Raw genomic sequence first — 12,946 nt, forward strand, 5'->3', positions numbered from 1 at the left:
GTCGCTATGGGTCGGAACCGACTCGACGGCACTTAACAACAACAACATGTCCTTATACATTTATTGTTTTTCTTTTTTTTTTTTCCACTGGAATGTAAACTCCAGGAATTAAGAAATCTTGTCTAGCTGTGTTTCGGATTCTAGAAAACAGCCTAGCACATAATTAGTACTTAAATCTAAGTTGAACAACTGAAAATGACTACAGCAGAAAGTAACCTATTAGCAATGATAAAAAATCCATGTTAGAGAAACTTCATTAACATACAGGTTTGTTAGAAGGGGTGTTTTATTTTAGTTTTAGAAGTAAGGGGGAGAAAGTACCTTGGTAAGGAGAAACAGAGAGGTTATTTATATTCAGAATTAGACTTTTCTTTGGCTCTAGGTTAACTAAGGAGCCCTGGTAATGTAGTGGATTATGAGCTGGGCTGCTAACGTCAAGGTGAGCAGTGTAAATCTATCGGTTGCTCCATGAGAGAAAGATGAGGGTTTGTGCTCCTGTAAAGACTTACAGCCTCAGAAACCCTATACAGGGTCACTATGAGTCAGAACCAACTCGGTGGCACACAACCACCACCACCAACTTAGGTTAATTATCCTCAACTTTTCTGTCACAAACAACAAATAACTTAAACAATGAATGTAATTAAAATGAAAAGGATAAGGGCATTGTATCCTTAATTAAATACAACTTTCTTCATAGCATTTTTTAAGTTTTTAAAACCTATTAAGTGCCAAAACTTCATCCTAGTAGATAATACAATGTACAGTAGAAAGGCTTTAGACTATAGCTATAGCAAAAGGAGCTCTGGTAGTGTAGTGGTTACAAATCGGGCTGCTAACTTCAAGGTCAGCAGTTCGAAACTACCAGAGGATCCGCGGGATAAAGATGAGGTTTTCTGCTCCCGTGAAGATTTACAGCCTCGGAAATCCTGTGCAGGGTCCCTGTGAGTTGGAACCGACTCCACGGTACTTAACAACAACAACAATTCATAAACATGAATTTCAGTTCCAAGTAAGTAGAGTACAAGTTATCACATAAGAATATACTTATAATTGGTTTACTACAATACTATCTCATGTAATTTTATAGAATTTAAATTGCTCACCCTTTACCACAAGAAATAATTGCATTTTTTTGAATAGAGGTAAATACTGTTAACTGATAGTACACAGAGGGAATTGCAAATCACTGTTATGAAGCAAAATACATGATTTTATGAATGCAAAACTGATGATCTGCTCTGTAAACCTTTGCTCAATTCACAATAAAAAGCTTAAAATTTTAAAAAAAGGAAAAGAATTGTATTTATAAATGACAAAATTAGACAAAATTAAGCATGAAGATTGTTGTTAAGTGTTGTCGAGTTAGTTCTGACTCATAGGGACTCTGTATAGGGTTTCTGAGGAGCAGCTGGTATTACATAATAAACATTACCTTTTTAGACCTAATTTTCCCAAGCATGAAAAAAGTTAATTATCTCTAGATTGGCATGGATAGATATACTGTTCCATACTTACTTGCATGTACTCTGAAAGTTCAAAATAGGCCCTTCCAATTTGGCACAGCACCCAACCCGTATTGTAGTGGTGAGAAGGTAGGTGGCTCAGGATGTTTATAGCTTCTTTACAGTTGTATGAACACAAAGCTAGATAACCTTTGCCCATTTCACGAAGAAGGCTCATCAAACCTTCTAGGAGAAAACAATATAGTAAACAAAGGAGAAAACACACAAAACAGCTTCCTTTCCCAGAAAGACTAATTATCAAATAACTCATTAAAAAATCCAACATCTTATAAAGAAAATGTTAAAGGCATTATAATGGACATTAAGAGGCTCACTTAAAATACGTGAGTAATTAAATAAAAGAAGCTACTAAGCAGTAGAAACAGACCTGAAGCTGCTCTCTGTAGAGTCAAAGCCTGGATCTGAGGCGTGATCGTAGGCATTTTCCCTTCTGAAATGATGGAAGAGTCCAATTTGGTAATTTCCAGGCTATCATTGATGTTAGGTTGACTTATTCCTCCTTTATTAGTTTTACTTTTTGTTTTTCTGTTTGGGATTTTAGGTGGAAACTTCATTTTTAATTTTTTACTATTCTCCTGCAAGAAGCGGGGAGAGGAGTCCCACACTGGTCATATTCATGTATTTCAGATTTTTTTTCTCAACCCCTTCTCAAGTATTATATACAAATCAGTGTCCAATCTTAATCTATCTTTTTCTCAGAAAAATTTTCATAAAAACAAAGGTTTTCAAGGTAATTTAATTTTAAATACAACAGCTCAGAAAATTGACTGCACTACCTAACAAGCTAGCGCATCAGGTGAGAGTCAGCACGAAGTGTTGCTCTTTTCTGAAAGCACATCACACTGTCATTTAGTATTTAAAAACATGAATATAAGGATATGTAATCCAACCTAAGTATCTCAGAACCATTATAACTGATGTCATACAGTGTTGATCTGTACAAGTCAAAGTTCAAGGTAGCCTATAATATGTGCAATGGGGGGTCAAGGAAACTTGCAAAAGGATAAGGAGGCCCTTAACAACTTATGATTTTGAAATAATTTTGATCTATCAAAAATAATATAGAGAATTCTTCATCCAACTCCCCTCTGACATAATTATACTACATCATCAAACCTAGGAAACTGGCACGGGTCCAATACTATGTATGCACTGAAATACAAACCTTAGTCAGATTTCATTAGTTTTACATGCATTCTTCTCTTGTTCTTTGGTATGGTTCTATGAAACTGTATCACACATATGGATTTGTGTAATTAACCATTTGTTATTAAGTGTCGTTGAGTCAGTTCCGACTCATAGCGACCCTACATAGGGTTTCCAAGGAGCAGCTGGTGGGTTTGAACTGCTGATCTTGTGATTCGCAGTCCACTGCTGATCCTACAGCACCACACCAGAAGCCTGCAACTAACCACTACGATTAAGAACTATTCCATCACATCAGAGAAATTTCCTTGTGCTATCCTTTACTAGTCATATGCCCCCAACCCTATTACCTGGGAGTTCCCCAACCTGTTCTCCAACAATAGGATTTTGCGACTATGATATTCATCAAAGGACTAAAACAATTATAAAATGTATAGGCCATCCAAGTAAAAATACATTTTTTTTTTACATTGTAAATTTAAGGACACTTATTTATAAGAACAAACTGAAGGGAAGTTATTTATAATAGATAGAGGCACTGATGAAGGAAATTCTGGGGAGGGGAAGTACTGAGTATGTGTGACTTTTAAACATCTTTAAATTACCTTGGTTGTGGAGCTGTCACTAGTAAAAAGTCGTGAACTTCTTCGAGGCAGTGCGTTGGGGGGAGATGTGATAGTGGGACTCAATACCTGAGGTGTTGTACTAAAAAACAATGATAAAAGAAGACATTTCTTTTGCATTCTGCTTATGACGATTGATTTTGTTTCAATTCAGATATATGAAAGATATTCAATTATCGCATTTGTACTCTAAAGTTGATGAGTTTGTTGGTTCTATCTTTTCCCCCACGAAAGCTGAAAATTTAAAAGCTATCTATGTTACCATAAAATGGTAAAGATTACACCATAGCTCTTCATTCTATCTAAAACTGCTGATATGAATTCAGAACAACCTACATAAAAATTTGGTGCCAATAAATGGTAAACAATAAATATCTAAGGCCAATTATCTCTAGCCCTCATCTGCAACTACAGCAAGTAAGGAAAAACGAAAGAGAGAGCTGGCCATGGACATTCCAAATGTGGCATTATTAGCTAACAAATATATACAAATCCACTAGGAAATATAATACTTGAGGAGTTATTTACCTGTATATTTGAACAGCCTTATCAAGGTTTACTCTGTTTATGGTAAAAGGATTCTGATAAAAATAAAATCTGGACACAATTTTTACTTTAAAGACAAACCCTAAGATTTAAGAACTTCATCCTTAGAAAGCAAACACCATAAGAACCTGAAGTCATCTAATTGAGAGTGGTTTAGTTTATGGACTCAAAGCTGGCAACAAGTGTGAGGTTAGCCCAGGACCAGGTAGTGTTTCGTTGTGTTGTGCATAGGGTTGCTGTGAGTCAGTACTGACTCTATGACACTTAACAATAACAAGTTTATGGACTAAACTGCCTACTACTTTACACAGTTTATGGGAAATCCTACTAGTTACCCGAACAAGTATCTAAAAATAAAAAAACAGATGCTATCCCGTGAGTAAAAACTGCCAAAGGCTGTTCTTGATCATTCAAAAGTAAAAATTTTGGCAAGTGAGGTCATTTGGATAAAGCATTTTATTTAAAAAAAGTATATGATCCTTTATTTAAGAGGGAGAACTATGTGTCATTTATATTATAAATTACATTTTGTTAATATTTGTCAGCCATTAATTTGAACTCATAATGACAGTACAAAGAGAAGAGAGCACCGTACAGGGTTTCCAAAGCTGCCAGTTACTTTCTTCTGCAGAGCAGCTGGTGGGTTCAAATCGTCAAGCTTCTAATAAGTGGCTGAGCACTTCACCACTGTACCACCAGGGCTCTTCATTTCACTAATAAGATTGCCTACTTAAGAGAAGCAGACTGTCCTGGGTTCTTACACTAAGTCTTCTACTTACCAGGTAGGTGGTGGTGGTGGTGATAATGTGCTGAGGAGTCGGTTCCGACCCATAGCGACCCTGTACAGGGTTTCCGAGGCTGTAAATCTTTATGGGAGCAGAAAGCCTCATCTTTCTCCTGCAGAACAGTTGGTAGTTTCGAACTTCTGACCTTCAGGTTCGCAGCCCGATTCGTAACCACTACGCTACCAGAGCTCAGCGCTGTGGGTTAATGCGCCAGACTGCAAAGCTGCTTGAACTGCAAGGTTGGCAGTTCAAACTCACCAGCTGCTCCTTGGAAACCCTGTGGGTAACTATGGGTCGGAACTGACTGACTTAACAGCACTTAACAACAACAACTTAGAGAAAAGTGTTTTACCTGACAAGTGGGAAAGAATAACTTCACAGCATGGGCAGCCTGAGAACGGTACTGAGATTACCTTAAGTCAGGGGTAGGGAACGTGTGGCCCTGGCCTTCTAAGTAAGGCCTGAGAAATCGTTTGGTCGGGGCCTACCAAGGCAATCGCAATTCTAGCCATTACACTGTTGCTGCTGTTAATGCCATCGAATTGGTTCCAACTCATAACTACCCTACACAGGGTTTCCAAAGAGTGGCTTAAGGGTGAATTAATGAAATGTTTGACCAAATATAGCAGGTAACTCTGAAGTTGATAATTTTGTGTGGCCTGTGAATGATGTACAAACTTTGGCAGAAAAAAGGTTCCCCACCATATCCCTGCCTTAAATAGACAGAAGTCTGCATGAGAATAATGTAAATTACGTGGGGTAGGAGTAAAATAATAAAAAGAAGTTTTCCCAATTGTTAGCAGCATTAGACAGGTATACAGGGGGGCGGACAACACTGGTAAGGTATGCTCACAATGGAATGGTCAATCATTCCAAATCACAAAGTAACATTTATCCAGGACAAAGCTGAGCTAGAATGGAAAAGGGGGTGGAATGGAAACAGGAAGCACAGAGAGGAAGTGGATCACTATTGCTGCACAGAAGGGATTGCAATCATTGAGATGAGTGTAGATTTGTTAAACAGAAACCAAATGATCGTGTGTAAATCTAGACTCAATTCACAATAAAAAGTAAAAAAAAAGTAAAAGGTTCTAGGGCTGGGAGGGTGGAGAAAACAAATGATTCCTATATTACCATTTGGTTTTGTGTTGTATTAGCCCCAAAGACTGACATGACACAAGGGAAAAAAATGCCCCCAATATGATAAGCATCCCCAAAAAGAAGCAGGATACTGTGCAATTTTGAAACATTGGTCACATAATATGAAATATTTCTATAGTAAGCATTACAACTTACATTTGTTTAACTAGGAGTTTGACAGTGAAAAGACTGTGCTATGGGATCAGACTGCATAGGCTCAGAATCAGGCTCCACCACTTACAAGCTATGTGAATATGTGTCAATGATTTTTAAATAATTTTTTGTAAAGTCTGTAAGTACCATCGCTGTTTTATGGTATTCTCATAAAGTATAAAGTATCCTGGTAGTAATAAATACAAATAGTATGGAAATCTATAAACAGTACTTTTAGAGGAAAATTTACATAGAGAAAATGTCTAACGGTTTGATAATTTAGCTAAGAGTACTGTATCATTCTAATAAAAAAAAACAAACAAAAAAAACCAACATCTTTCCAGATACAAAGACAGATTTCTGTTGCAAGCCATATCCTTCCACCTTAAACAACTACAACACCTAACAAAGTACATGAAATAATGGTTTTCAGACACTGGACAATAGGCAGCACACGCTTAAGAAGAATTGACACTGAAGGGAAGGGAACACATAGAGAGAGCTCAATGATCTACCTGAAATGGTCTTAAGAAAATGTGGAGAATTTGAGGCCAAGGGAGCGAGAATTTGCAGAACAAAGAACTCCAAAGATTTGCAAGGGAATTTCCCTTCAGTGTTTAGCTGAAAACATTATTGCAGGAATAAGAGAAAACACCCAGAAATTGGGGAAAAGAATTATTGGGAAGGAGAAGAAGATTAATTCTTAGAACCAATACCAAGAGCTGGAAGCAGTTAGAAATGGTTCACATTTCTAACAGCAAGAGTGGAGAAACTCCATAATAAATGCGTCACTGGGCAGAGTACTCACAGGGTATTCCCTCAATAGTGGGGTAACATTAGTCTAGACTGAAAGCTGCTCTCTCGTGCCTAAAATCAAGACTTAGAAGGATCAAAATGTTTCCAAGTAGCTAAATATGGCATCCCAGAACATGTCTTAAAAACACTTAAAAGAATGAGGTATAATAATAATCCAGCAATGTAGAATTCATAACAATTGGCATCCAATGAAAAACAAAAACCAGTCATGTGAAGACAGGAAAATATGGCCTACAATAAAGACATAAACCAATCAATACAGACCCAGATATGATGTAGTTAGCAGAATTAGACATCATTGTTGTTGTTGTTGTTAGGTGCCATCAAGTCGGTACCGACTCATAGTGACCTTATGCACAGCAGAACGAAACACTGCCCGATCCTGGGCCAACCTCACTACTGTTGCCACGCTTTGAGTCCATCGATGCTGCCACTTGGCCAATTCATCTCATTGGGGGTCTTTCACTTTTTCTCTGACCCTCCACCTTACCAAACATGAGAGCCTTCTCCAGCAACAGGTCCCTCCTGACAGTATGTCCTAAGTATGAGAGACGCAGTTTGGCCATCTTGGCCTCAAGGAGCACTCTGGCCGCACTTCTTCCAAAACTGATCTATTGGTTCTTTTGGCAGTAGATAACAATATGACAAGAGCCATTATAAATATGCTGTCTATATTCAAAACGGAGTACTAGTGTGGTGCTATAGGATAAGCAAGGGAGTGCTAACCGCAAGCTAACTGCAGGTCGTAGGTACAAACCCACCAGCTGCTTCTGTGAACCCCTATACAGGGTCACTGTTGTCAGAACCAGCTTGATGGCACTAAACAATAATGTATTAAAAAAGGTAGAAGAAAGCATGAGTGTGTTAAGGAAAAATCCAAACCAAGTTTCTAAAGATGAAAAATAAAATGTCGTTGGAAAATATGGCCTTGGTGATAAAAATGATTCTCGAGATCACATGATAGAATTTTGCAAGACCAATGACTTCTTCAATGCAAATACCTTTTTTAAACCACATAAAAGATGACTATACACATGGACCTCACCAGATGGAATACACAGAAATACAATTGACTACCTCTGGGAAAGAGATGGTGGAAAAGCTCCATATCAGCCAAAACAAGGTTAGGAGCTGACTATGGAACAGACCATCAACTGCTCATACGCAAGTTCAGAGTCTACGAGAGTCAAAATGTGACCTTGAACATGTCCCACCTGAATTTAGAGATCATCTGAAGAACAGATATGATGAATTAATTAGACATTAATTACTGAAGACCAGAAGAGTTGTGAGAAGACATCAAGAACATCATACAGGAAGAAAGTAAAAGGTCATTAAGAAGACAAGGAGGAGGAAAAGACCAAAATGGATCTCAGAAAAGACACTGAAGTTTGCTCTCCAGCGTAGCGATGCTAAAGCAAATGGAAGAAATGAGAAGGTAAAACACCTAAACAGAGTATCTCAAAGGGTAGCTCAAAAAGTTAAAATCAAATATTATAATAAATTGTGCAAACACCTGGAGTTACAACATCAGAGGGAAGAACACTCTCAGTATTTCTCAAGCTGAAATAACTGAGGAAAAAACTCAAGCATTGATTTTAATATTGAAAGATTCTACGGGCAAAATATTGAACGATGCAGAAAGCATCAAAAGAAGATGTAAAGAATACACAGTCATTGTACCAGAAAGAAATGGTTGATTGATGTTCAACCATTTCAAGAGGTAGCATATGATCAAGAGTCAATGATACTGAAGGAGGAAGTCCAAGGTGCACTGAAAGCATTGGCAAAGATCAAGGCGCTGGGAACTGATGGAATGAATTCAAATTGAACTCTTTACATTAACAAAAGAAATATATGACAATGAAAAAGACACGGGAAGAGCATGGATGCACACTGTTGTTAGGTTTTATACTGTAGGCCAAGTGGTATAGTATTACTTGAAGGTAGACTTTGATGAATTAGATGTATACAATAAACTTAAAAAGTGTGGCAATGTAAGATCAGTACTGGACTGCGAACCACAAGGTTGGCAGATAAAACCCACCAGCTGCTCCTTGGAAACCCTGTTCAGGGTTGCTATGAGTTAAAACTGACTCTAAGGTACTTAACAACATAAACCTAAAACCACCTCTAAAAAGACAAAACCAAGAGTGATTGCTAATAAGGCAATAAAGGAAAGAAAATGTAATAACCACACAAAGGATATAAGTTGTTAATTGTTGTTAAGTGCCCTCATGAAATGGTTCCAAATCACAGCAACCTTGTATAGGGTTTTCCAAGGAGCGGCTGGCGAGTTTGAACTTACGACTATGCAATTCAAAGCAACCTCATGGTCTACTGCTTATCCTACAGCACCACACCAGGACTCCAAAGTTATTAATAGTTGAAGCTTATTATAGTTACAATTCAGTAGTTATGGTCACATAATCTTTAGGATTAGCATTTACTACTGCTAACTACATTTAGACAATCATAGTTACCTCATGTGACAGAGTAGAATTACCCCACAAGCCTTTCTAGGCAGATTTTTCAGGTATTCTCCTGTAGAACCACTAGCATACACTCTGTCTATATAATTTTGCTAAGCAGGAATTCTCAGTATTCTTCTCATAACAGAGTACCTGGCAATTACTGTCACCTGTCTGAAGCTGACAGTCAAGATGAGACTGACTTAGCATGCCCAACCTTACAGAAATAATGAGACCGTTAATACCCTTAAGGGTATATGCAAATTATGTTGATTTTAATTATTAATGGTACATGTTCACTCATTTAGAAGAAGACAGAGGGGAATCTTTTGTAATATGAGTTATAATTTATTTTTGAATCTCTGAACAGGAAAAGAAATTCCATGTAACACCCTTTCTGTGTAAAATAAATTCACTAATTGAGGAGTTGAAAATTAATTTTATGATCTGATTATAGACATGCATGTTGGGGGAGGAATGAAAATAATTTATACTTGACATACAGATACAGTAACAGGTATATGAAGAAAAATATTTTGGAATAGTGCTTAGAATATTTAGTTTAAACAGATTCATGAGACAGTAAATTAAAAAAATACTTTAGTTAATTCTTGTCTTGATTTACATTATAATATTAAACTGAAAATAGCACTAGTCTTTCACTGAGTTAGGAATTTCAAATTTACATATTTATAATTTATAGCAGGTATTCCAACATTCTTGGGGAATGGGTTAAAATCCTATCTAAATTAAAGAAATATAAAGAATTATATTTTACAGCAAGAAAAGAAAGGAAAAATGTAGTTGAGCAACATCCACTAATAATAGCATAACAAATACCTTGTTTGTGGGCCAGAACTTTGTGTTTGTGCTACAAGAACTGGAGTTACCTCTCGACTATTTCCACTCTGAGAGAAGACAGACTTTGTTCCAGTTTGACCAATTCTGGCAACAGACTGTAAAACACAAAAAGTCTAAGGTTTGTGAATTATAAACTGCATTGTAAATGATAAAAGATACAACTAGTCCATTTGCATCCTCCTAATCAAAGATTTTCTAAAGTGTAACAGCATTTAACAACAACTACCATCATCTTAAAAGGACTGAACTGCTACTAAATCATTATTTATCTAATATGAAGAGTCTGAAGCCTCATTTTAACCTCAGAGTGTTTTTATTTCTATATTACCAGTTCCTTTTTTTCTTTAGTTTCAAAGGCAAGGCTCCAAATTCCCAGAAGTTATTATTTTTATCTGAGTGTGGTGTCTTCCATTTATTATAAATCTTCTCTGTTTGGAGCTAAGTACTGGGCGTTAGAGATAAAAAAAAGTTTAAAAACATACTATATCAAGATTTATGATAAAGTTTACTATATTAAAAAATAACAGCAAGATTTTATTTTGCTTCTTTGGCACTTAGTACAAACAGTAAGATTTAGAAGAAAAGATAAAAATATCCAATTATTTTCCAAATTCCAAGGATATTATTGCTCTTAGACTCTAATCCCCTTTCTGGTTTTCTAATCTTTCATTAATTCATCTCCCTTGGAGAAAAAGCTACTCTTTGCTTGGTCTTTTTGTTTCCTCTCATTTATAATCATATTTGTATTCATTTTCATCATCTAGCTTCTTTACAAAGTGATCTAAGAGTATTGTCAGTAGATGATTTTTAAATCACTAAATAATTTCTTTCTAAACTTACTGCTACTCTATATGCTATAGACAATTCTCAAATCGTTCACTACAAAATCACTGATAATCATGGTCTCACCAGATCTGAAAATCTTATTTTAGCCTATTCTGCATTCTACATCAGTGATCATCCCTTCTTATTTGAAACTTCATATGCAGGGAACAGGGGCAGAAGATGATGAGACAAGTGGCTTGTACCTGTTCCACTGCCTAATTTATCCTTGGTAGGTATGGCTCTCTCCTGATTTTAGCCTACTTCACCTGTCATGCTAACAATCCTACCACGTATAGCTATAATAGACAACTAAGAAACAACTAATTTCCACTCCCATAACAATAGCAGGTAATTCCCAACTTTAAGCAATTCATGCATAAACTACTTTGCAATCCCTTATTACTACTCTTGGAGATTTTATGATCATTTGCTAAGAAGCTATTAAAGCAATTGGTGGGGGGAATTCTGAGGTTTTACAGCAAAAGAAGAAATGTTAAAAAGAACTACATTATAAACATGTCTCTAGGAGAGGAAAGGTACTACTCCTCAGTCATTCATATATTTGTATGTCTTATTTAGCTTCCATTTCTTGAACTTTCATTAGGCTGTAGGTATGACGTGTGGTGCTGTAGGATATGCACTGGACTGCAAGGTCAGTTTGAACCACAAGGTCGGTGGTTCTAACTCACCAGCTGTTTCTTGGACACAGGGTCACTAAGAGTCCAAATCGACTTAGCAACAACAACAGGCCTGACAAAAGGCATTTTACATACATAAACAAATTTTATTCTAATAGGAGATAGACTAACTTATATACTTAACCAAATGGCACCTTGGCCTCAACTATCAACAAACTGTCGTTGTTGTTATGTGCCATGGAGTCCATTCTGACTCACAGTGACCCTGTACAGGGTTTCCGAGGCTGTAAATCTTTACGGAAGCAGAAAGCCTCATCTTTCTCCCACATAAAGGAACATTATAAAACATTAATTTTGTTAAAGAAAAGTTAACATCTGAATGTTTATTTGATTTAACCTAAATGAACTAGACTTGTGAGCTATAATCTTACTTAAACAAAAGAACTACCAGCTTTATGTAACCTGTAATAAACAAGATGCTCTGACAACAATGACTAACATTCAGTTCAATGTAACGCTAGGACAAAAGAAATTACAAAGTGAGATTTCTCTGAAATGATCTTTTGTTGCTGTGAGTTGCCCTTGAGTTGAGTTTGACTTAAGGCACCCCCATGTGTGCAGAGTACAGCTGCCCCATAGGATTTCAAAACTGACATTTGGGAAGCAGACTGCAGGTCTGTTGTCCAAGAGGACCTCTGGGTAGGTTCACATGGCTAATAGCTGAGTGTTTAACCATCTGCACTTGCCAAGACGCCTATAATGACCTTAGACTGGAACAGATTGGAATTTTCAATACAATTCTTTCCCTAACACTAAGCTGCATTTTGCATGGAAAGTACCTTTTTTGAAGGGGCTCCGGTGGACGGCACATCAATTACAGAAGTTGTGTGAGTGTAGTTTTGTAAATAGGATCCATCTCCAGGACTTGGGGTTTCTAATGGCAAAATCCCAAAACTGAGAAGAGGTTGAAATCAAGGTGTCAAAAAGTCATCAAGGCATATATAAAGCAGCAGTATACTTAAATTAGAAGGTCTAAAAGGAAGAGAATGGCAAATCAGTTTTGGGGGCAGTGAAGATCTGAGGGGCAGATTAAAAATAAGCTGTGAATGTAGACTATTCCACCCACCATAATGAAGATTTTAAAAAATCAAACAAGGAACTAAGGTAAGCTACCGATTCCAGAAGAATTAAAAGAAACAACGAAGAGGGGCTTTATAAAAATCTAAGATTCAAAGGATTGTTGTTGTTGTTAAGTGCCATTGAGTCGGTGCCAACTCATAGCGACCTTATGCACAGCAGAACGAAACGCTGCCCGATCCTGGGCCAACCTCACTATTGTTGCCATGCTTGAGCCCAATGATGCTGCCACTTGGTCAATCCATCTTGCTGGGGTTCAAATGATAGTTACTTAAAATT

At 36.9% G+C, this 12,946-nt stretch overlaps 1 protein-coding gene across 4 annotated transcripts in view; it reads right to left on the reverse strand.

The window, feature by feature from the left end:
• LOC102829882 (cell division cycle protein 27 homolog) overlaps window positions 1-12,946 on the reverse strand; it is an 82,821-nt gene that overhangs the window by 39,675 nt on the left and 30,200 nt on the right. For 2 of the 4 annotated variants that reach the window (XM_006833549.1, XM_006833551.1), the window contains 5 exons: window positions 12,370-12,484; window positions 10,047-10,162; window positions 3,278-3,377; window positions 1,894-2,101; window positions 1,519-1,691 (listed from right to left, as the gene is read on the reverse strand). In XM_006833549.1, coding sequence (XP_006833612.1) covers window positions 1,519-1,691; window positions 1,894-2,101; window positions 3,278-3,377; window positions 10,047-10,162; window positions 12,370-12,484 — 712 coding nt within the window. Of the gene's footprint in view, window positions 1-1,518; window positions 1,692-1,893; window positions 2,102-3,277; window positions 3,378-10,046; window positions 10,181-12,369; window positions 12,485-12,946 lie in introns of all 4 variants that reach the window. The other 2 variants (XM_006833548.1, XM_006833550.1) reach the window with 2 other exon arrangements.

Source organism: Chrysochloris asiatica, unplaced genomic scaffold (assembly GCF_000296735.1).
Source record: "Chrysochloris asiatica unplaced genomic scaffold, ChrAsi1.0 scaffold00007, whole genome shotgun sequence".
In the NCBI taxonomy this organism is placed as follows: Eukaryota; Metazoa; Chordata; class Mammalia; order Afrosoricida; family Chrysochloridae; genus Chrysochloris; species Chrysochloris asiatica.